The sequence below is a fragment of the Peromyscus maniculatus genome, chromosome 13 (assembly GCF_049852395.1).
Source record: "Peromyscus maniculatus bairdii isolate BWxNUB_F1_BW_parent chromosome 13, HU_Pman_BW_mat_3.1, whole genome shotgun sequence".
NCBI classification, from domain to species: Eukaryota; Metazoa; Chordata; class Mammalia; order Rodentia; family Cricetidae; genus Peromyscus; species Peromyscus maniculatus.
Window position 1 is genome coordinate 22,925,935 of NC_134864.1, and position 26,042 is coordinate 22,951,976.

General features: G+C 40.1%; 1 protein-coding gene across 2 annotated transcripts in view; it reads right to left on the reverse strand.

Annotated features, from left to right (window-relative positions):
• Tmem232 (transmembrane protein 232) overlaps positions 1-26,042 on the reverse strand; it is a 280,176-nt gene that overhangs the window by 218,974 nt on the left and 35,160 nt on the right. For both annotated transcript variants that reach the window (XM_016010076.3, XM_042259706.2), the window contains exons 3-5: positions 6,191-6,302; positions 5,531-5,636; positions 4,104-4,261 (exon numbers count right to left, since the gene is read on the reverse strand). In XM_016010076.3, coding sequence (XP_015865562.1) covers positions 4,104-4,261; positions 5,531-5,636; positions 6,191-6,302 — 376 coding nt within the window. The remainder of the gene's footprint in view (positions 1-4,103; positions 4,262-5,530; positions 5,637-6,190; positions 6,303-26,042) is intronic.

Below are 26,042 nucleotides of genomic sequence, written 5' to 3' on the forward strand. Positions count from 1 at the left end.
ATTTGTAGATCACAGTGTGGTATTTATTTCTTCGTATGGCTGTTAACCAAAACAACTTGAGACACAGACTTGGGGGATGCTGGAAAATATTCTGATCTTCATAGCATGCTGCACTGAGCCCCCATCCCCTCATATAAAAAAAAAGTCATCATATCACACAGTAAACACTGCAAACTCTTATTTCTGTAACCAAAAAATACATCTATAGCTAAACATGGGCAGTTTTACACAAGCTACAGAAAGTGGATTATCTGCAAAACCATGGAATACATGATATTTCATATAATAATGTGAAAAAAAACATAAATTTTAAAGCAAATAGACTGCATTCTGTGTAAGTTACTAAATCGCGGAGCCCTGTGAAATAGCAGAAACAATTACCACCAAGTCTGCATGTGAAAGACATCAAACACTTGAACAGTGGTGCAAAATATGAACTGAGGTACATGTTAAAATACAACAGTATGCCTCACCCAGCACTACTAAGGAAATAAGAAAAACCAACGCTCTTACAGGGATGTGGGGCTAGGATGCTCTTTCCCCAAATCTGCTCACTTTCAGGTAATCACTGAATCTCGACCAGCTTTTTTATTTTTACCTTTCTTATTAAAATTAATTTGATGAAGAGGAATTGGTATTTAGAAATCTTTCTAAAACATAGGAACACCGACTTTTAGACTTATCCATGACAATAAAGTGTTTGCAGCTCGTGCAGAGGGGTCTCTGCATGCAGTTGACTCCAAGAACGGGAAGTTCAAGGACAGGAAATGAAAATCTACAGGCCAAGCAACATACAGCAGTAGGTCCAACAACGCTCTTACAGGCACAAGCTCCCGTAATTAAAGATGAAGACTAAACAGCTAGTCACGGGGGAAAACTGCTTGGGATTTTAAAAAGGATTGGTGATTATACTGAGAGGAATAATAAAGCATCTAATTTCATAGTCAATGTCACCTGATCCATAGGGTGTCCTTAGTTACACTACGTCTGAGGGAAACAGTTTAAGATTTCATTTCTAAAGCTCTAAAGGCCATTTTTTATTGAAGATCGCCCTTTCCCTGTCTCTCGGGATTCTGGGGACTCCTCTCTATACACTACGTTTTCTCTCTGCAGTCTGACAACTCAGGCTTTGTCTCCCACATGGATCTCTGTGTCTAAAGTGTCTTTCTCTCTCCCGCCCTCTCTTCCTTAACCTTTACTTCTTCCTCATTGTTCTTTCTACCTGTTCTCTCATTTCCCTGACACCGCTCTCTGACTGGGACATAAATGCAACACAAGAATTATCTTGTTTTGTGTTTTCGTATTTATAGAGAAGCACAAGTGTCAAACTGTGCTTTATTTATTTATTTATAGCTCACATGTGTCAAGCTGGTGGGGTTTTTTTATATATATTATTCACTATACTTTCAGAAGAATGCTTCAAAAATTAAGATTCCACATTTAGAAAATCGATAAAAGGAAAGACTGTGCACAAAATCTGGAGCTGGGATGATGTTCGGGAATCATGTATTACTTATTTAATCAGGCCTTAATTGTTTCATTAAATGAGGAACAAAATGGCAACGACAGAGATCGGGATGCTTAGGCAATGCTGCTGCAGTAGCATTGAAGGCCAATTTAGGGAAAACTGCTGCTTTCCAACCAAAAGAATCTACCTCTGAGTGGTGACATGCCATTGCCTTGTCCCTTAACAGGATGGCCAATCATCTGGTCAAGGAAAGGACAACCCCTCAGGAAGGCAAGTTCACCATAAGCCATGCTGAAGGAATTGGAGGAATAGTTAACCCTGTGGAATAATGTGTACATCTGTTAATCCCAAAGATTCAAGGTCAGCACTGGAGGTGGGAAGGACAAGGTTTTTATAGCTCAAAGGTAGAGGGTTTCCAAATGGGGGGGGGAAAGGTTGGCTTGCAAAATAGGTGGAGTTATAGGTGCAGAACATAAGCATAACAATTTAGTCATAATGACCTCCTAAAACGAAGACATGATTGCAAGGTAGTCTTAACAAGGTATTCCTAACAACAGGTAGTCATAGAAATCTTTTGAAACAAAAGTAGGGTTGTAAGATGGTTATAAACAACTTTTGAAACAAAAACCTGGTTGCTATTTCCTGGAACAGACAGTACAGAACCATTTATAGTTAAGGTTACATGCGGGGCATAGCCCAGTCCTTGAGAAACAAAGGTTTAATCATAAACAGGGATGAGCCTAGTTGGTCTTTACTATAAGATGGCTTTTAAGCCTAAGTTGGGGGCAGGCTGGTCATCAAGATACAGGTGGGAGACATGGAAACCACATGCAGGCATGCTTGCCATGAAAAAGGTGGAATCAAGTGGACACAGACACTGTGGAAGCACCGAGCAAGACCACTGTCTCTGAGCTTCTCCAGCGACCTCACTCCATGTCTCGACTTGGATTTCGGTTGGAGAAAAAGTAATTACATAATTCAGCTTCATCTCTGGATGTATTGCTTCCACATTAGATTAAATGCCAAATCATTTAATTTTTTAAAAAAACACTCCTATAGCTTCTCATCTTCAGGTTGAGTAATTTGTATGGACAGATTCTTGTAGCAGCTTTGAATGATCAGCATGTGACTACATAGTTTGCACGATGATAAATGCTTCAGTGTATGAGACATGTTGACTTATTTGTGTCTCACAGTGTATGGGCTATAGTAGCCTCCATCTTGAAAACAGGTGAAAAAAATTATATAACAGTTTAAATAACTTAGCATTTCAGCAGGAAAGGTTTTGAAAACCTGGAGAGACATTATTTGTCTAAAGTCCAGTGGACTTTCAATCCACTTAGTTTTCAGATCATTCATTTAAGAGCTAACTCTTTATTGTTTGAGCCAATACAAACTAGCCAGTGGAGAAGAATGGCCTGTGTGCCTCAGCCCCATTCTGGGGTTTGTAGAATGCTCCTTGTGAAACTAAAAGACCGTTGGAAGCCTCCCTTCTGCTATTTTTTTTTTTGACAGAAAAATTTTATTGAAAGGTACTGTTGCTGGTGTATGCAAGAACACAGTAGAGAAGCCACCAAGATGGCTGCTCCATGACTAGTAAGAAGGCTTCAATGAGGATAAGGGAGAGAGAACAACCAAAGGCATCTGAAGGAGTCCAGACCAGAGAGAGAACTTTCAGAAAGCTCCAAGACTGGGGTCATGAGGATAAAATATAACTATCTCCCCAAAACTCCATAATGGTGGGTAGATTCAGGAATATTCCCTTATAACAAAAGCTGTAAAATACATAGTTTGCTCAATCAATTTCACTTGTTTTACGGACATGCTACATGCACTGCAATCTTAAGGAAATCTTTCTAATCTTTCTTTCCTTTTTGGTAATAATAAAACCATTATTTAAGCCTAATTTATTTGCAATAAAACCACTAGGTATTTGTAAAATTATTTTTATAATAAATTTTCCATGTAAACTATGGCTATTATGAATCCTAGAAGCATTTGACGAGGGACTTTCCAAAGCGTAGCCCATATGATGATGGCTCCTCGCTGGGTCTCTCTAGAATGACAGACTGGGGATGGGACCACTCACCTCAATTGAAAGATTAACGTTATTTCTCAGAAGTTTTAAATAAAGGACATAGCATTAAAATTCCCTAAAAGAAGGGGCTAGAGAGAGAGTTCAGTGGTTAAGAGCATGTGTTGCTCATGCAGAGGATTTGGGTTCCGTTCCCATCGCCTACATGGAAGCTCACAACTAGCACACACACACACACACACACACACACACACACACACACACACACACACACAAGCATGTGCACAAGCAAAAGACCCATATATATAAAATAAAAGTAAATAATTTTTTTTCTTTTTAACTTTTAAAAGTAAATCTATGCACACTTGGAAGAACAGTATAATGATTTTTAAATACATTCTTGCAGTTTGTGAAATTCTGTTTTCTCAAACTATTTCAGCTTGGCTATCAAGCAGCAATCTACTAGTCACACTCAAAGATTGTGAAACTATCCTAGTAAATGCTAATGCCCTGTCTGATCCTGAAGCAGATGACACCACTGTAGTTTCCTATCATTTCCATCTATAACAATTAAAACACTTTCTAAAATTTAAAACATACCTTAAGCAGTTTTATTTCAACTGAATATAAAAAGCCCTTCATGAATGCATCACAACACAATCGGTATAAAACTGATTCCGCGAGAAAAAAGAGGGCAGGAAGCTGATCACAATCAAAGGAAACGTGGTCCAGGGAGGCATGGAGCATATTTAAAGCTTCTGAAACGTCAACAACATGAGATTGCGTCACTGAAAAATTAATCTTGCCTTTTTGCATATTATACTTCCACCTTGCAGTTCACTATTTGTCCTTCAGATTCTGGGGTTCTGCTGTACCCATAAATGCTTTCTACCCTTCCTAGTGAGAGGCAACCCAAACCTCAGCCGGCCTAGCAACTGCTTCAATCAATAGAACCCGGAAGAAATGACAGTGGGTGATTTCCAAGGCCAAATCCCGGAAAGAAACACAGCCTCTACCTAAACCCCCGCCCCACGCCCCTCTCCTCCCTCTCTTTTTCCCTTCCTCTCTCTCCTTTTTCCCTTCTCCCAGACAGCAAGGAGGCTGCTGGCTGGTGGTAGACCACAAGACCTCCCTCCCACAAAATCTGTTTAACATCCAATAGAGGTGGGAGTGCCCGGATGTGGAGCCATAAAAACAAGTTAAGTGAGCTGTCAGCCAGCATTACAAATCCCAATTCACAGGGGAAATATCCTCTGGCCCTGGCAGTTAACATCCCCAAACTCATTTTATAAGGCGTACACATAACATTTAGTTTAACGAGAGAAGGAATGTTATCCCCTTAAAAATAATGTTATTTAATTTCCTTTTTAGATTGGATAGAGGTTGCTTGAAAGAAGTCATGTAAGTGAGAAGTAATAAATGAAAAAAAGGTCGTGAGCAACGCTTCTTGTTTTAAAGCAGAAAGAAAAAAGCCAAGGCAATGGCCATTTGATTAATGTTTTATAAGTAAGAATATAAAGCACAAAAACACCTTTATCTAGGTATCTGCCGTAACTAGACTTATTCAAAAACAGTATACAGTGACTTTTAAATTAATTACCTATTTTGCAGAAAGATATAATGACTATACTGAGAAAAAGCTTTTAAAAAACTCTTTTGTAATTAAAAAGTTTAATAGTCAGCCGGGCGGTGGTAGCACATGCCTTTAATCCCAGCACTTGGGGGACAGAGCCAGTTGGATCTCTGTGAGTTCAAGGCTAGCCTGGCCTACAGAGTGAGATCCAGGACAGGCACCAAAACTACACAGAGAAATCCTGTCTCAAAAAAAAAAAAAAAATTTAATAGTCAAAGTCCTAAGCTCAAAATTACAGAGGAAACTTTCATAATTGAAACATCATGAGGTATTCTGATGGAGAATGGAGAATTTACAAACTTACTTTAAGTTTACTAAAACTTTAAATTCTCAAATCATCTCTTTGCAAATCTACAAACACTTGGGGTTCACCTGCAATTGGATCCACACATACCATCTTGAATCTCCCCTTTGCACTGAGCCAGATAGATGACCTCTGCCCACGCAGTCGGAAGATGCACATGCTTCCCAGAGCCCAGCATCTTGAGACCCAGCTTCCTCTGTGATGGAGAAGCAAATCATGAAAACAGCAAATGGAAATGTGCATCCCTTCGTTTGTTTGTTCTCTGGCTTTATTACTTCTTATTTATAGTCTGAAAACCATTCTTCCATGCCAATGTTTTTTGATCAGAGTTAGAGAAAACTTTACATTTTTCTCTTATGTAAAAACTTCTCACCAAAATTATTAGGTTATAAACTTAAATTTAATGAACATTAATATTTTAGCTCCATCTACTTACAAAGGTAGTTGTATGTACCCACATCTTTTTTTTTTCCTTTTCTTTTTTTTTTTTTTTTTTTTTTTGGTGTTGTTGTTGTTTTTCAAAAAAGGGTTTCTTTGTGTAGCTTTGGAGCCTGTCCTGGAACTTGCTCTGTAGCCCAGGTTGGCCTCGAACTCACAGAGATCCGCCTGGCTCTGCCTCCCAAGTACTCGGATTAAAGGTGTGCACCTCCACCGCCTGGCTATTTTTTCTTTCAATAATATATAGCAAGTAAGCATTTACTAACTACAAATGAAGTTTGCATATGGAGCAACCAGGGAACTGACCCTTACCTTGCACCTAATGAGTAGTCTTCTAGCTTGTTCCAACAATTCTTCCTTTTCTGCTGGACTCTGTGGGTGGTTAAATCTCAATATGAACTCTTTGGTGATTGAAAATGATGGCCTGTATAGAAAAACAATAATTACCACCTTCAAATTTTAATTAATCATCTTCTAGTAGGTAAGCATAATCATGCTCTAGGAAAAGTACTTTACTTTTTTAATTATAATGTTTTACATATAAACAAGAGCAGCAGCATCAGAGGAACCTGAGCAGATCGCCCAGACCTACTGAGAAACAAATTCTTATTTTCAAAGGTGTTTGTCTTGTGAAAAACTTCCCTGAAATGGTTGCCAGCAGTCTTTTGGATATTTTCTTCATAGGTAAAAATTGAGTACAGCTTCAAGTATGCTAAAGGCTGATATATCTCCTCACGTAAATCAGTGTTGTTCCCATGTAAGCTAAATCTACATTCCCTCCGTGCGAATCCATTACAACTGTGGCCAGAGGGAAGTGTCCAGGGAGAAAAGATACATGGAGCAAAGTCAGCTAGAGGGGGCACAGGGATGCAGCGTGAGGGAGATGCCATCAGGGCTTCCACAAGCAGAGTGGCAGGGCTTCGGGCCCCTCACAAGACTCTCCTCAGGATCTGCTCAGAGCTGGAGTGGAGGAAGTGGAGCCCATTCTACAGGGACAGCCACATATGTGGTCAGACAGGAGATAACGGTGGTCCGGACCAGGACAGCACTGAGGCAGGTAAAGAGAATAGATTGAATAATGTGTATGTACGCTTTGCCTTAGACTGACCAAGGAGTTATCGATTAGGCTTAAAGAAGGGAGTCGTGATTCAACTGACTCACTGAAAGGACAGGATGGCTCCTTCCTGAAGTGATGAAAACTACTAGAGGTACATATTCGATGTAAGGGTAGAGAATAAGTTCCGTGTTGGACAGGTTTTGAGATGAAAACCGTCAGGTGAATGGAGATGGGAGAGTAAGCATGTGGGTATGGAAACTTCAGTGACAGGAGGAAGACTCAAATTAGATACATCTGCTTTGGCATCATCAATATATAACAATGTTATGGGATATTTGTTTACACTGGGTGAAGATGTATCTATGTTTTGCCTCACCTGCCTAAGGTACCTGATTGGCTTAACAAAGAGCTGAATGGCCAATAGCCAAGCAGGAGAGACTAGGCGGGACTTCCAGGCAGAAAGAGGAACTGAGGGTTAGAATCTGGTGCAGCAGGATATTACCAGTGAGACACAGGATGTACAGAATGGAGGAGAGGTAAAGAAGCATGTGATATAATGTAGATTAACATAAATAGGTTAAGTTATAAGAGCTAGTTGGGAACAAGCCTAAGCTAAAGGCCAAGCTTTCATAATTAATAATAAGTCTCCATGTCATTATTTGGGGGGATGGTGGTCCCCAAGAGCAAGTCTGACAAGAAAGTCCTCCCACATATCAATACTCAGCCTTATAAAGGAGAAGGGCCTCATGCAGAAAGGTAAGAATTATTTTAAAGAGAAGTAGGAAGAAAGAGTTGAGGTCTTATAAAGACAATGAGTACAGCATTGATGAACTCCAGGGGACTGAAGGAGGCTGTGGACTCAGCTGCTATCAAAACAACAGTGAGGTTAAGTCAGGCATGTTAGCATTTGTGAGTTAGAGGCCAGAATAGGCTACAAAGCAAGTTCCAAGCCAGGGAGAGCTGCATGCTGAGATTTCCTCCCACCAATCTCAAAAAAAAAAAAAAAAAAAAAATCACGAAACTATTATGAAGTTGGTAAATTCAATGAATTATATCTTTTGCAGTCAAATAATTGTTGGGATTGTGTTTCTAAGAAAGACCTGGAAAAATAGAAAGATGCTTATTTATAGTTTACTGTATTCAGAATTTACTAAATTAATTGTTCTGCAGTGTATAGAGAAAATGAATAAAAATCTAACTTTCCACTGAATAAATTATAATCTGTCTAGCAGGAAGATATGCCAAAAAATAATGGCAATGTCACACAGTCTCAGAGTGAGCAGAGATAATGATAAGACACTCTGCAAACTGGAACTGCACACAAATCACTTGGAAAAGAGTTAACAAATTAACCAGTTTCTAAGCATCCCCTGTACCAGGCACTAAAATGTGCATCAAGGATACAGAGGTGGTCATAACTGGATGTCAATATGTAAAAGATTACAAATAGATCCATATCTGTCACCATGCACAAAACTCAAGTCCAAGTGGATCAAAGACCTGAACATAAATCCAGTTACACTAAACTTAATAGAAAAGAAAGTAGGAAGCACTCTTGAACACATTGGCACCGGAGACCATTTCCTAAATAAAACACCAACAGCACAGACCCTGAGCACAACAATTAATAAATGGGACCTCTCGAAATTGAGAAGCTTTTGCAGGGCAAAAGACACAGCCAATAAGACAAAAAGACAGCCAACAGATTGGGAAAAGATCTTCACCAACCCCACATCTGACAGAGGATTGATCTCTACAGTATATAAAGAACTCAAGAAGCTAGACATCAAAATACTGAACAGTCCAATTAAAAAAATGGGCTAAAGAGATAAACAGAGAATTCACAAAACAAGAACTACAAATGGCTGAAAGACATTTAAAGAAATGCTCAACATCCTTAATCATCAGAGAAATGCAAATCAAAATGACTCTGAGATACCACCTTACACCTGTCAGAATGGCTACAATCAAAAACACCAATGACAGCCAATGTTGGAGAGGATGTGGAGCAAAGGGAACACTCCTCCACTGTTGGTGGGAATGTAAATTTGTACAACCACTGTGGAAATCAGTATGACGGTTTCTCAGAAAAATAGGAATCAAACTACCTCAAGACCCAGCTATCCCACTCTTGGGCATATACCCAAGGAATGCTGATTAATACCATAAAGATGCATGCTCAGCTATGTTCATAGCAGCACTATTTGTAATAGCCAGAACCTGGAAACAACCTAGATGCCCATCAATGGAAGAATGAATGGAAAAAAATGTGGTACATATACACAATGGAGTACTACTCAGCAGAGAAAAACAATGAAAGCATGAAATTTGCAGGCAAATGAATGGAACTAGAAAAAAATCATCCTGAGTGAAGCAACCCAAACCCAGAAAGACAGTCATGGTATGTACTCACTCATAAGTGGATTCTAGATATAAAATAAAGAACAATCAGACCACAAAAAAAAAAAAGAACATGTTCTGCTTAAGTTTGGGTTTCAGTCAAGTTTGGGGGAAGATATGGGGTCTCATTTGAAGGTTCATCTGGAGAAAGATCCTCCTCTGGGCTCATGTAGCAATTGGAAGCATTCCATTCTGTAGAACCACTCCTGTGGACACTGGAACATAATGTAAATATTCTTGCTGGCTATTGGCTGAAGTTCAAATATTATTTTTAACCCATATTGACCTCTCTGACATGCAAGCATTCTTCATGAAATTCTGGAAGTTGAAAATATAATACTGAGAATATACCAGCCTGACAGGAAAAAAAAAAAAAAAAAAAAAAAAAAGGATACAGAGGTGGGAAGGAAGGACGTACATCCTTGACCCCATGAAGTGCTCAGAACAATATGGGAAGAACTGAAGGGTTTGGACTCACGTAGTCCACCAGAGTTGTCATTGTGAATGAGTAACTCCATGTTTGACTTTCTTTTTCCCATTCCACTTTTTATTTATGAAAGAGCTGTTAATTAGACATGGTGAGGACAGGCTTGAAGCTCTCTTCTCATTACCACCTGGGATGGCACAGGGGTTTTTTCTGGGATTTTGTGTGTGTGTGTGTGTGTGTGTGTGTGTGTGTGTTTATTTGTTTGTTTGTTGTTGTTTTTCTTGGGTTTTTTGTTTTGTTTTGGTGTGTTATGTTTGTTGTTTTAAATCTACTGGGAGCATCTACAGAAGAACCCTAAATTGATTTAACTTTCCAACTTATACAAAATACTGTGGGAGTCAACGGAGGTAAAGGTAGGCCCTTTGCTGATTTTATGTTCTCACTAAAAGTTGGTTTTTAAAGTATGAACGTAAGTGTGTTGTTGACGGCAAACCAAACATGTACCGGTCCACCAGCACCCAACACAGCCATCAGGAGCAGCCAAGGCCAGTGGTTAGTGCACATCTCCACATTCCTTTCCTATGTTGACAGCATAAACTCATCTATGCATAGTTTCCCACAACCTCGGAATCCTTCACCTATAACTAAAAGGAAGTTTACAGATATAAATACCTACATAGGAAATAACAAAGACCCAGCCAAGCGTGATGGTACATGCTCTTAATCCCACAACTTGGAAGCAGAGGCAGGTAATAGCAGGTTCCAATCCAGCCAAGAAAAAGAAGAAGGAGGCACAAATTAATTAATTTTACATCTAAAGGAAAAGAAGAAGTATGACTGCACACTTAGCAGAAAAAGAAAATAATAAAGATTGGAATGGCAATAAGTCAGAGAAATAAACACAAAAGTCAGAAAAAAATGAGTTATTTTGAAAAACTAAACACAATTAACAAACTCTTAGATTAGCCAAGAAAGAAGAGAACTCAAATAAATAGAATAGTATATAAAGGAGGTATTAAAATATTTCTGAAATACAAATGCCAGAGATTATGATAATGGAATATCAATAAATTAGCTATTAAAAATGCGTGAATTCCTTAGAAACATACAAAAACTGCCAAAACTGAGGAAATAGAATCAAGAAGTAGAAGGGCTGAACAGAACAATAACAAATAAGGAGAGCAGATTATTGATTAAAATGTTCCCAAGGAAAGAAATCAGGATCAAATATCCCCATAAATAATCCAGTCAAACATTCCAAGACTGATAGACCTCTCTTTAACACATTAAAAATATAGTAAAATGAGTACTTTCTAACTCTTGATATCCAAACCATGCAAATACTAAAAGAAATTAAACGTGCAGGGCATTCCCTGGTTTGCATAAATTAAAAATACCTTTAGAAATTATGAGTACACTCCCTACCCAGACTTCTCACGCCCTCACTACCCATTCTGTGCCTCCTCCACCTCTGGCAAGTACTTCAGTACTCTTGGTTCTTTTCCTGGAGGAGAGACCCAGACCTTCATTCCTGATTGCTCTGTGCCCTCTGTCATCCTGCCTCAATTAGGGTGTCACATTGACGTTAATCACAGGACATGGCAACACGAAGGGACATCCTGAAGAATATCTTGCCCTCTGGACATAATCTTTCTTTTCTCCATTATAGAAAATAATCCAATTTTCCCATGGTAATCTGGATCAATCACTCCTCCTAACACTATTATTCCCTTCTTAGCCTGCTGGCTTAAAGGCATCAGAAGTCCAAATTGACCAGGGGGATGTCTGACCTCCAGTTCAACAGAATATTTATTGTGGCAGGGTCTCTCACCATTCTGGAACTAAAACTTCTGGGCCAGCAGAACTGAAGTTGCAGAAACAGTAAGTGAATGTTTTCCTAGCGGGTTACTAGGGGTGATAGTGAGGTGGAACGATTCCCTTCTCTACCCTGAACTCATGAATCCAGCTAGGGGAGAAACCATACCATACATTGGATGTTGATTTAAAGAACATGTTGCCTTCTGGAGAACCCTGTTCCAGCCTCCAGGCTACTGTCACTGGCACTATGTCTTCAAAAGTCTACCTCATCATTCTATCAGGGAGCTGCTTCAGGATGGTAGGGAACATACAAGACTGATGGAGTCCATGATTGGGGGCCCTCAGTCGTACTTCATGGCTATGAAGTAAATTCCTTGGTCAGAAGCAATACTGTGTGGGATACCATGATGGCAGATAAGACATTCTGTAAGTCCCTGGATGGTGGTTTGGGTAGAAGTATTAATACAGTGAAAATGGCCATCCTACCAAAAGCAATCTACAGACTCAATACAATTCCAACACAATTTTTCACCGATATTGAAAAGAAAAAAAAACTATCTTCAACTTCATATAGAAAAAAAAAAGCAGGATAGCTAAAACAATCTTGAATAATAAAAGAATTGCTGGAGATATCACCATCCCCAATCTCAAATTGTACTACAGAAGATTTCACTCCATCTTCAAAAAAAATGATGTTGGACAAATAGAACAACTGGACATAGAAGAATGTAAATAGATTCATACGTAGCACCTTGCACAAAACTCAACCTCAAATGGATTTTGGACTTCATCCTAATACTAGATACCCTGAACCTGATAGAAGAGAAAGTGGGGTGTAGCCTTGAACTCATTGGCACAGGAAAAGACTTTCTGAACAGACCACCAACAGCACAAGTATTAAAACCAACAGTTAATAAACAGGACCTCATGAAGCCGAACGGCTTCTGCATGGAAAAGGACGCTATGATTCAGGCAAAGCAGCAGGCCACAGAGTGAGAAAAGATCCTGACTAATGGCACCTTCAATAGACAGTATCTAAAATATACAAAGAGCTAAAAAGTGGATATCAGTTAAACATTTTAAAAGGCGGTGCAGAACTACGAGAGCTCTCAAAAGATGGAATACAAACGGCTGACAAAGAAATGTTCAACAGCCTTAGCCTTCAAGGAGATGTAAATTAAAACTACGTTGAGACTTCATCTTACTCCAGGCAGAATGGCCAAAGTTAAAAATAGACAGTCTTTTAAAAATGAGAGCTTAAAATGAGGGTGATGATGTGGGAAAAGTGAACCGCTTTTCATCGCTGGTGGAGTGCAAACTGTACTACCACTGTGGAAGTCAGTGTGGCAGTTCAATGGATCTACCTCACGGTCCAGCTATACCACTCTCCAGCATATACCCAAAGGATTGTACATCCAACTACAGAGATACTTCCTTATCCATGTTCACTAATGCTCTTTTCATAATAGCCAAGGACTGGAAGCAGCCTAGATGTGAGGAGGAGGGCTATCCTTCGCTGCTGGTGGGTAGATTTTCTATGGATAGATCCAGGGCAAGGAAGAGTCACTGTTTGCAGTTGTGTGTTGACTCTTGACTCCGCCAAGCTCCGGGGGATAATTCCAATCCAATAGTCAGATAAATGGCCCCATTAAAGGAAATGGGTCACACAACAAAACCAAAAATCGTGAATCTGGAAAAAGAACAGGTTGGAGGTCGTAGGGATGAGAGGGAGATAAGAGAAAGCTTTTCAGGGAGAGAGTAACCAGAGTGTATTGTACACATGTAAGAAATTGTCAAGAACTCATTTTTTTTTTTTTTTTTTTTTTTTTTTTTTTTTGGTTTTTCGAGACAGGGTTTCTCTGTGTAGCTTTGCGCCTTTCCTGGAGCTCACTTGGTAGCCCAGGCTGGCCTCGAACTCACAGAGATCCGCCTGGCTCTGCCTCCCGAGTGCTGGGATTAAAGGCATGCGCCACCACCGCCCGGCTTCAAGAACTCATTTAATAATCAAAAAGAAGGAAAGAAAAATAAAATGTCTGTTGAGCACTGTTACTGAAAACACCTTATATTTGAGTCATAGAACATGGAGAAATCAAGCTGGTGCTCACCCTGAAAGCTTTAACCCTATTGGCTAGCTTTCACAGTGCCGGTAGGTGCAGGGCAGGCTACCAGAGAAGACAGGTAAACATGAATCTTACCCGGCTGTCAATCCTTCAAGCTATAATAATGATAGCCTAGTAAGACATGCCCACTGGTGTGTAGTGGGTAGCCATTCCAGCTTTGATCTGGAAGTTCCAACCCCCATTGAGGCTTCGGTAACTGTCACGCCTACAAGGCAGGGCCAAGAGAGGCCCCTGAAGACCCAAGATCCAGATGCAATGGCTCTCTTGGTTCCTGGACCCTGGACACTGGAGGTAGACCGAGTCCAGAGAACACCGCCGGACTGCGCTACACCTTTCCCAGACCCTGTTACCTCTCCCTTCACTTGTAAGTTACCCCACAAAATAAACCTCCCTTTTAACTACATGGAGTGGCCTTAATAATTTCACCAATACTGGTGCAATAGTAGCATGAATATCATGGAAGAAACCAATCACTTCCTGATTGTATTTGATCACTATTCCATAAGATGAAAATCAGATTTTATGCTGTTGTTGGGCCAAGGACAGGCCTTAGGACCTAGGGGTGATGCTACTACCCTTAGTCTGCTAAATAGTCATCATATTAAGCCAACTCCTGATGATCTATTGCTATATCTATAAGATAATGCATTTCCCAACCCTCATTGGAAAAGCTTCTTTTAGCAGTAGATAGTGATAATACAAAGACCCACAACCCACCAACGTGCAGAAAATAAATGACTGCAGAATGCTCAGCCCTAAATGGGACATTTATATCATACCCCCATTGTGTAAGAGGGGGTGAAGAGATTGTAAGAGTCAGGAGCTGGTGAATGGCTTTAGGGAAACAATGTTTTCTGGACACAGCAAGACAGTTAAACAGATGAGCTCACAATGGTAGCCACGACACACACACAAAACCTGTGCACACTCGAGCCAGACAAACTCCCAGCTCAGAGAAGAGAAGAGGGCATGGAGTCCCAGATCTAGTGAGGAGTTATTAGGAAGTGGTAGCTGCTGAAGACCGTGAGTTGGTTCTCTCTGAGAGTGTAGCCTCTAATAGACTGACCATCCTCCGGTGGAAGACCACACATCCAAGAATATATGGGCAGCCCAAATTGGATCTGATGAGTTTGAAAAAAGAGAGAGAACACAAAGTTGGGTGGGGAGTGAAAAGGAGTGGTCCTGGGGGCAGTTAGAGGAAGGGGTGAATGTGATCAAAACACACTGTATGAAATTCTCAAAGAAGTAATAAAAATGAGAATAAAATACAGGTGCTCTAATAATTAATTTTTTGTTTTTGTTTTTTTTGAGACAGGATTTCTCTGTGTAATCCTGGCTGTCCAGGAACTCACTCTGTAGACCAGGCTGGCCTCCAACTCACAGAGATCCGTCTGCCTCTGCTTCCCGAGTGCTGGGATTAAAGGCATGCGCCATCACGCCCGGCTTCAATCCTTCATTTTAAAAAGGGGGGAGGAACATACAAACTGAATAGCTGATTAATAATTATTAGTTTAATTATCATTAAATATTTGCATACTTTGCATGTTTGTATGTTTGTCTTAATTTAACATTTTTTCATTGCTATGCTGAGTGTGGGCACACATTAAATTTTCCTACGTACACCTCATTATATTTTCCCTTTATAGTTTAGGAACTTTCTCTTAGAGGGAAGGTAGCCTGGGACCAGATCTTGGGAGGTATTTCGATTGTGAGGTAGTGTTGGAATTTTATTTGTGACGTGACTGGAAGGCAGTGCAGAGTTTAAGTTAGAGCAGGAAAAGATGATATTTACAGACTGAAAAAGAAATCTGAGACAGCTGTTCAGAGAAGAAGTGGGTGAGCGTAGAAACGGGGGCCAGTGGGAGGCTGGGCACCATGACAGGAAATAGACAAGGGTGAGGGGAAGGGACAAGTGGTGACAGCAGCAGAGAGGAAGAGGCTGTGCTTGGAAATGTGTAACTACAAAGCACCAAGGACTCGCCTAACATCTAGCTGTCTGACCACAGAAATACGCTCTATGATTTAATATTGATGCAGCTACCTAATAGTCATTGTTGTGGTTTCGGTTTCTCTATACTGTTATGCGTGTCTATATATGTATGTGTTATTAACATATTACTAATATATATTAACTAAATATATATTAAATTAATATACATAAATTTGCTTAGTGAACATCCGGTGCTTAGATATGCTGATTGAAATGTACAGAATGTACATTGTATTATGAAAAGGGAAAGAAAGCTTAAATAGCACACTAAAGTGCATATCTTTAAAAGTTAAAAACATAACATATATTTAAAACAAGCCGACACTCAGGCAGGCAGTGGTGGTACACGCCTTTAATCCCAGTACTTGGGATGCAGAGGCAGGTGGATCTCTGTGAGTTCAAGGTCAGCCTGGTCTACAGAGTGAATTCCAGGACAGCCAGGGCTACACAAGTGAAACTTCATCTTGAAAAACCAAAAAATTAATTAATCAACTAATTAATTAATTAAAATAAATAAACTGCAACTCAAGATCTTGGAGCTTTTTGGAGTATCAGTCAGAATCATCTGTAGGAGCTTACAACATGTGTGTCTTCATAGTAAAACAATATTAATGAACTTTAAACAGATTTCCCCTGATACCAAATGTGGGCACCCCCAGGTATACCTATATACATACTATCCAGGGTTTTGAATATAAATTTAAAATTTATTTTCTGAAATTAAATATTTTACCTCAACAGCCTCATAAACTCAGAGATGCATTTATTGGTAAAGCAAAAGAAAGCCTTGGAATGAAAATAGTATCTAATTCAAATTCATGTGCTTAGAACATCTTATAAATAATTTCATTTTTGTCAATTATTTTCCAACATAGGTTGTGGTCTGTAATGCTCCATTGGGAATATGCAAAGTTAATAATTTCCTACTTTCAGTACAGATATTGAATGCCTTAATTGGTCTCCCACAGATCATGTTAATAAATATTAAACATGAAATAAAAACAGCTATTTTTTAACAATTTCTTTCCCATTCAAAATAGAACAAATTAACCCTTCCGTTAGTAATATATACTATAAACATACAATAAATGATAAGCCACAGAAGGAATGATAAAAAAAATAGTATAGGTATTTGAAAAATAAAATATAATTTAGCTTCCTACATTCCAATTTCTTCAAAATATCAAAGGATTTCACAAAGATAAACCCAATCTATTCCAGGAGTAAAAAGTACAATCTTGTTAAACAGGCAACCCACAAAGACCATCCTTTTAATTTTACATAGAAAGCAAAGCATACTAAAGTCGCATGGTTGCATGGATACCTAATCCAAACTGACTATTTATATCAACTGCAATTCAGTTCATTCATAAAAACGTAATGAAAATACTCCGCTAGCTCCCAGGAAAGCTAGGTGAGGAATGAGAAACAGCCTCAGGAAGCTCACAGTCTGGGGAAGGAATGTGGTGCTTTGTGTCCTAGTCATTGTTCTGTTACTGTGACCAGACACCATGACCGTGGCAACTCTTATAAAAGAGAGCATTTAACTGGGGGCTTGTGTCAGTGGGCTGGAGACCATGACCATCATGGCAGGGAATGTGGCAGCAGGCAGCCAGGCATGGTGCACTAGCTAAGAACTTGCATCCTGATCCACAGGCACAAGACAGAAAGCTATGGGAGGACAGTGGGCTTTTGAAATCTAAAGCACATCCCCAGTGACACACCTCCTCCAACAAGCCTACATCTAACCCTTCCCAAAACAGTTCTACCAACTAGGGATCAAGCATTCAAATATATGCACATACTATGTGGGCCATTCTCATTCAAACCACCACACTTTACAAAACATTTCACATAAAGGAGACCTACTAAGAGAGGGCAGTAAAATGCCATGAGAATTCAATACTCTTCAGTGACTCAGTATAGGTGAGCTGTAATTTCCCATCTATTCAAATAGAGACAGTATGTCACGGGAGTTTAAAAAGCAGTAACCCAGAACACACAGCCTGGCATAAACTCGGTGCTGGCTATCAGTTAGTTATAAACATAACTATCTTCCTTCGACAATTCAGGAAACGCTTGGTGCTTGAACTGACAGGACCTAGAGAACAGCACGACAGTGACTGTCCATTCACAGTCCTTTCTCTGTTACTGTGATTTATAGTTCCACAGGGCAGAGGAATTGGGCAGAAGCCAGTGAAAGCCATGCTAAATCAAGCTAACATCTAAAAAGCTAAACCAAAAGGCTTTATGACTAGTTTGGGAAAAGAGGTTGTGTGTAGCATGAATTCTAATTGGTCTTAATAAAAACCCAGAGTCAGATATAGGGGTAAATACTAAAAGAACAGAGACACAAAGAAGCCAGCCACAGCTACTTCTTACATCTACCAAATCCTCAGATCAAAAGAGCTAGCTCCTGTCTCCACCCAGCCTTATCACTTCCTCTCCCCACCCAGCTGTATCACCTCCTGTTTCCTCCTCCCAAGTGCTGGGATTAAAAATGTGTGCCTCCCAAGTGCTGGAATCAAAGGCATGAGATCCCAAGTGCTGGGATTAAAGGTGTGTGCCACCACTGCCTGGCCTCTAGTGGCTAGCTCTGCACTCTGATCCCCAGGCAAGCTTTGTTTGCTAAAGCTCAAACAAAATCTCACCACAGTTGTGAGCTAGGCATGCAGATGGGCTCAGGGTTTTTAGCCTACGTGAGAATAAAACATCATGAGAATCAGACAGGAAAAATTTAGGCAGATTATATTACTCAATGTTAGCAGTTAGGCATCTGTACTGGCCTGCCCTTAAGGTCCTGACAGGATATAATCTCAGCTGCAGCCACTAAGAGCAACCTCTGTGTGCATTCACTACGTTTCCTTATAAAAGATGGGCCTTGTACACGTCCTCTCTCTCTCTCTCTCTGTGTCTCTCTCTCTGTCTCTCTCTGTCTCTCTGTCTCTCTCTGTGTGTCTCTCTCTGTCTCTCTGTCTCTCTCTCTGTGTCTCTCTCTTTCTCACTGTCTCTCTCTCCCTCCTTTCTCTTTTTCTTCCTCATCCCCAGGGACTGGTCTCTGGCCCCTTCTCTGCCCCTTTCTCTCTCCTCTCTTCAACAAACCTCCTATGTGGACCCTGTTATATGGTGTGACTCCTTCCCGCTGTTTTTAAAATACAACACTCAAGACGTACTTGGTTTGTTTTTTCCTATGGGACAGCCATACACTATATTCATGAGGCAGGCATTAAAACAGAGGTAAGACCTGCAAGCAAAAATCTAATTTCTCCTCTGTGTCAGAGAGAGTTTAAACCAACACTTTTCAAGTAGAAAATTCCTAAGAGGGAAAAAAAAGCCTAGAGGAGATGTGTGGATAAATCCAGGAGAGAGAGAAACAAAGTAAAAATAACAGAAAGCTATCTAGGAGACGAACAAGTGAGATAGGGGGATTCAAAGTATATGTGAATTCACATGGAAAACTGTCCATTACTCAAAACGCCCGCTGGACTGGTGTACTGAGGCCCCATCTTTGACCCATATGTCTCTGCATCCTCTGTCCACTGTTGAATGGGCCTGATTTCGAGCTAGCTCAGACCAATCCTTTCTCCAAGAATTTCAAATGATTGGCTAAACATAGATTTAGGTTACCCCAAATCCCATGTTCCAATGTGGAAGCAGTTTCATGAAGTTTTATAGTTTTATAGAGCAAAGAAAGCCATTCATCAAGACAAATTTAAAATACACTGGTGAGGCATTGACAGACACAAAGAGATGGGGGCAAGGGAACTTTTCTGTAGGCTCAAGGTGCTCTCTGAGCTCTGGGTTGGTGGAAGCTAGTGGTCTGCTAAGTTATTAGATTCCATCTTTCTATCTATTAGTCACAGGATGTTAGTTCTGAGCGAAGAGCACCTGTCCTGATGCTAGAACTAGACTAAGGTAAGGTAAACAGCTTTTGAACCTGCAACATTCCAACCTCTCCACAGAACTAGAATTCTAATCAGTCCGTCATATGTAAAGGTATAGCTTCTTTCAGGAGTTTTGTTCACAACTATTTAGGAAGGACTAGGGGATTGTTGGAGAAGGTGTGTCACGGGTGGGAAGGATTTGAGGTTTTAAAATTTCATACCAGGCTCTGCCTCCCCTCACCCATCTCTCTGTCTTCTGTTTGTGGATCAGATGTGAGCTGTGAGCTCCTCCATACCTGCCTGCCTGCCATCATGCTCCCTACCATGATGGTCATGAACTCATCCTCTGAACTATAAGCAAGCCTCCAGTTAAATGCTTTCTTTTATAAGTTTCCTAGCTCTGAGTCATGGTGTCTCTTCACAGAAATAGAAAAGTAGCTAAGAAGACAGTAATATTCAGATTGTATCTGTCAACTTAATCATGAAACCTTCAGTATGTGCTAAGAACACACAGTATTCAATTAATAAACAGGTCTGGCTACATCTTTTGGTATGGAGTTCTATAAGGTAGCCTTATTATATCATCATCTTCATCATCATTAATTATCAGAGTTTGAAAATGAATCTATTTCATGAAAAAAGTTCATAGTCACAAATAAAAAAAAATTAAAGAAGAAAACAATTCCCAAACTGTACATCTCTGCAGATATATCAATACTGAAGACCAAAAGACATTACAATTCATATGTAAAGAGTTGGTCAAATCATTATGAGAGTAATTTCATTATAGAAATTTTTAAAAATATTGACTCCTCTTTTTTGTATATAAATTTGGTACAGTAGGTTAAAAACAGATAGCATCTTAGTTAGGGTTTCTGTTGCTGTGCAGAGACACTATAACCACAGCAACTCTTATAAAGGAAAACATTTAGCTGGGCAGCTTACAGTTCAGCCCATTATCATCACAGTGCAACATGGTGGTATGCAAGCAGACATGGTGCTGGAGAAGGAGCTGAGAGTTTTACATCTTTGATCCACAGGCAACAGGAAGTGGTCTGAGACACCGGTCATGGCTTGAGTATATATGGGACCACAAAGCCTGCCTTCACAGTGCCACACTTCCTCTAACAAGGCCATACCTACTTCAACAAGCCACACTTCATAATAGTGTTACTCCCAATGAGCTTATGGGGGCAATTACATTCAAACTACCACATTCTACTTTTGGTCTCCATAAGCCTGTAACCATACAATAACACAAAATACATTTAGTCCAACTTCAAAAGTCTTCCACAGTCTCAACAATGTTTTAAAGTCCAAAGTTCAAAGTCTCTTGAGATTCATGCAGTCTCTTAACTGTAATCCCCTATAAAATCAAAATCAAAAAACAGATTACATGCTTCCAACATACAATGGCACAAGATATACATTACCATTCCAAAATATAGTGAAGGGAGAATAGTGAGGAAATACTGGACCAAAGAAAAACTGAAAACCATCTGGACAAACTCCAAACTCTACATCTCATCTCCATGTCTGATGTCAAAATGTTCTTCAGATCTCCAACTCCTTTCATCTTTGTTGACTGTAACATACTTCTCTCTCTTGTGCTGGTTCCACTCCAAACTTTGCATCTCTATGTCTGATGTCAAAATGCTCTTCAGATCTCCAACTCCTTTCAGCTTTGTTGACTGTAACACACTTCTCTCTCTTGGGCTGGTTCACTCCTTGTTAGCAGCTCTTCTTCTCAGGTATCCTATGGTTCTGCCATCTCCAACATCTTGGGGTCTCCAAGGCAATATAGGCTTTACCTTCACAGCTTCACACAATGGCCTCTCTAGACCTCTATTCAGGGACACCCCTGACACATGCTTGCCCTCATCAGCTTTCCTTAGTCATGGAGGAATATTCCATAACTCCTTTTTTCTTTCCTTGACTCTAAAGTCAGAACCATGTCACAGAAGCTGCCAAGTTCTGCTGCTTGCTGAGGATGGAGCACAGCCTCCTCATTCAATTGCATTTTCACCAACTTTCTATCTTCGATGGTTTCCTTCACTGCCTCAGCCTGGCTATTCTGGAACTTGCTCTGTAAACCAGGCTAGCCTCAGACTCAGAGATCCATCAGCCTCTGTTTTCCAGGTGCTAATATTAAAAGTGTACACCACCACACCTGGCTCTAAACTTTTCTTAATTCCTTTTCACAAGTTGGAAACTTAGCTGGGAGGGATCTTGCCCTGAGGTCACCACTCCTTTTATTCCATTTCTTAATCTGTGTATCTCCTTGAACACATTCTACTTCCTGCTGCTCCTTTTCTCCTCAAATTGTACATTTTGTGTTTTTCCTTTCTCAGCTTGCTCTTTTTCATTATAAATCTTCATTAGAGTTAATACTAATAACCACATGACAGAGTTGTAATAGGCTGTTTTGAGAGATCTTTTTGCCAATGGAAGTAATCCAAAACTCTTCACTTTAGCCTCAGGCAGACTTTTCAGATAAGGGCAAAAAGTAGCTGCATTCTTCACCAAAATATCACAAGACTGGTCTCTAGGCCACATATTAGCGTTCATCTCCTCTGAAACCTCTTGATCCAGACACCCACAGTTCAAATCACACTTACTCAGCACTACTGTCCTCTATGTTCCTACCAGGATGGCCCATTAAGCAGCACTTAAAATGTTCAACTGCTTTTCTTGGGGATCGCCCAATGATGGAGAAATGGATGAGATCTACATGAACAGCCTGGACATGAGTGGGGGTAATAAAGGGCGAGGGTCAAGGGAAAGAGAGCCTGTGAGAGCGAGAGATCCCAGCTGAATCAAGAACAGAGAGGGAGAACAAGGAGTAGGAGACCATGGTAAATGAAGACCACATGAGAATAGAAAGAAGCAAAGTGCTAGAGAGGCCCACAGAAATCCACAAAGATACCCCCACAATAGACTGCTGGCAATGGTCGAGAGACAGCCTGAAATGACCTACTCTGGTGATGGGATGGCCAAACGCCCTAATTGTCATGCCAGAAACCCCATCCAATGACTGAGGGATCTAGATGCAAAGATCCACAGCTAGGCCCCGGGTGGAGCTCCAGGAGTCCAATTAGCGAGAAAGAGGAGGGTTTATATGAGCGAGAATTGTTGAGACCAAGGTTGGATAAAGCACAGGGACAAATAGCCAAACAAATGGAAACACATGAACTATGAACCAATGGCTGAGGGGCCCCCAACTAGATCAGGCCCTCTGAATGGGTCAGACAGTTGATTGGATTGATCTGTTTGGGAGGCATCCAGGCAGTGGGACCCAGTCCTGTGCTCAGTGCATGAGTTGGCTGTTTGAAACCTAGGGCTTATGCAGAGTCCCTTGGCTCGGCCTGGGAGGAGTGGACTGGACCTGCCTGGACTGAGTCTACCAGGTTGATCTCAGTCCTCGGGGGAGGCTTTGCCCTGGAGGAGGTGGGAATGGGGTGTGGGCTGGGGGGAAGGGGAGGAGGCAGGAGGGGGGAGAACAAGGGAATCCGTGGCTGATATGTAGAACTGAATTGTATTGTAAAATAAAATAAAATAAAAAAATTGTAGGTGTACAATAGTAATGGTGCTTCAGACTGACAGTAAGATTGTTGTCAGATTGGTAAATAATTATAAAAGAAGGGATGAAAATTTGTAACATCAGAGTTTTTTACTAATAAAGGTATCTATATAAATTTTGTATAAATTAAGCTAGTGCTTTATTATTGAAATTATATTAATGTGCAGTTTCAGAATCACTGTTCTGGTTTGGAAAATATTGAGAATATGTATAATCTATTAACTGCTCTATGGTGACATTAAAATGAAAATGAAGAAAAAAAATGTTCAACTACTTTTCTAATTCACAGTTCCAAGGTCCATATTCTTTCAAACAAAAGCATGGTCACTCTTATCACAGCAATACCGCAGTCCCTGGTACCAAGTTCTGTCTTAGTTAGGGTTTCTATTGCTGTGAAGAAACACCACAACTTTTATAAAGAGAAACATTTAATTGGGGTGGCTAGCTTATATATAGTTCAGAGATTCAGTCCATTATCATGGACTGAATGTGAAGACAGACATGGCAATGTAAAGACAGACATGGTGCTGGAGAGGGAGCTGAGAGGCCTACATCCTGACTTGCAGGCAACAGGAAGTGGTTGGTCTGAGACACTGAGCATGGCTTGAGCATATATGAGACCTCAAAGCCCATCCCTACAGCAACAAATTTTTTCCAACAATGCCACACCTACTCCAACAAGCCACATCTCCTAATAGTGCCATTTCCAAAGGGCTTATGGGGTCATTACATTCAAACTACCACAGATAGCAATTTCAAATTATAATTAATATCCCTCCTCCTAAAAATCAGAAGTGCCCACAGGATGAATGAGGTCTACCCCTTACTGCAGCCATGATGCATGGAGATGCAGCAGCAACTCTGGGACAGATTCATTACCCTGAAGAGAATAAATAAGGAATCGAGTCAGTGATATGGGAGTGCACAGCAGCATGAACACAGAACTCCCCTGAATTGGTCATGCTTGACTCGATGATCTTGCCTGGACTTCTAAAGTCAGACACTGGAAATATCTTCTGTCATCCTTGATTTATGTGAATGACTGCAACATCTTCACACTGTGCATGTCCAGTAGGCTTTATGGTCCAAAACTGGAAGAAGAAGGACTGGCCTCTGAGATCATTTGTAATCTGACATGGTCTCTAATTCCATTTTGATATTCTTTAGATTTTAAATTCACGGTGCAGTCATAGTAAATGTTTCAGAAGTGCAGGTCCTCCAACTTAATAGCTACTAGTAAATAGAATTCTAAGCAGACATTGGAAGAAAAGGTTGGGAATACATACTAAATTTTGAGCAAAAGCCATTTAGAAGAAAATTCAGAATACTTTCCTTTCTAAATGTTTGCTCTTGAATTTATAAACTTTCTCTTCTGAGTTTGGTAACAGTCCAGGGGTTCTCAAGGTTATCCCTAGGAAGCACACTTGAAAACAGCCAGACTTCTGGTGTTTAATGTCATCTATCCTCAAATGTTATTATTGATCTCAAAGAGATTCAGTTAGTTACATGGATAACAGTATTTGAATTCATGTATTTAAATAACAAAGACAAACTTTGCTTGAAATGCTTTGCTTAAGAAAGGACCTTCAGGGAAAAGTAGAGGAAGTGGGGGTAGGCAAGGAATTGAAGTGGGGGGGGGAGAATGGGGGTTAGGTTAGATCTAAATACATTATATACATGTATAAATAATATAATATAATATTTAATTCAAATAGAAAAGACACCCACGTATTTCATCCTTTTCATTCCCCCCATTATTCCCTGAAAGTGAAATGACGTGACTGATAGATTCATATGCTCATGATTTTACAAAAATCCTGACGCACACATCCACAGGACAGAAAACCCAGAAATATACTCATGTGCTTACAGCCAAAAGATTTTTCACAAAGATGCCAAGAACATATATTGAAGGAAGGACGGATTCTTCTGTAAATGGTACTGGGAAAACTGGATACCCATATGCCAAAGATAAAAGTAGACCCCAAACACAAAACTAAAATCAAAATAGATCAAAAAACTAAATGCAGTACTTTAAACTATGAGATGCTAGGAGGAAATCTGGAGGAAGCACTAGTGTGGACAAAGACTTTTTGGACAACATTCCCAAAACACAGACAACAAAAGCAATAGAGATGAAAGGATCACAACTTGGCCCAACGAAGAAAAGAATTAGAAGCTGAAAAGAGAGCTGGGAGACAGGGATGAGACATTTGCCAAAGATTCACTTGACCAGGACTGACATATACAATGTGTAAGGAACACAAACAGCTCAACAGCAGTAAGACTAGGCAACATAACAAACAGAGAGATGATCTAGATAGACACTCATTTTTTAAGAAAGGGAGAAACATAAATAGCCAACAAATTTGAAGGAAGAAGTCTCAGCACCACTAATACAATCAGGGAAATAGAAATCCCAACCATGATATTATACCACTTTACCCTGGCCAAATGGCTTTGTTTGGGGGGTAAAAAAATCAGTGAAATATGAAGAAAAGTATACTCTTTTCACTGTGGGTGAGACTAGAAACTAAATAGCAATCATTGAAAATGGTATCATATTCTTAAAAACAAAGAAACAAAAAAGAACCAAACTAAAAATGGAACTATCGGATGACCCATTAGTTCCAGGAGCCGAAGGAAGACCCACTGTAGAATAAATGGATAAAGAAAATGTGGTATAAGTGTTATAATTCCTAGCTATATGACCGTGCATGCGCTGTCCAGCAGTCAGGCAAAATGCTTAGTCACCCCAGGGCCTTCCATCCTACGTAATTGGTGCACCAAGTGGTCACATAGTCTGTGCTCTGTGATCACATAATCTATGTGCATGCATGGTATAGCTACTTAAGCCCATATGTGCATGCGCAAGTTGACCTATAAAA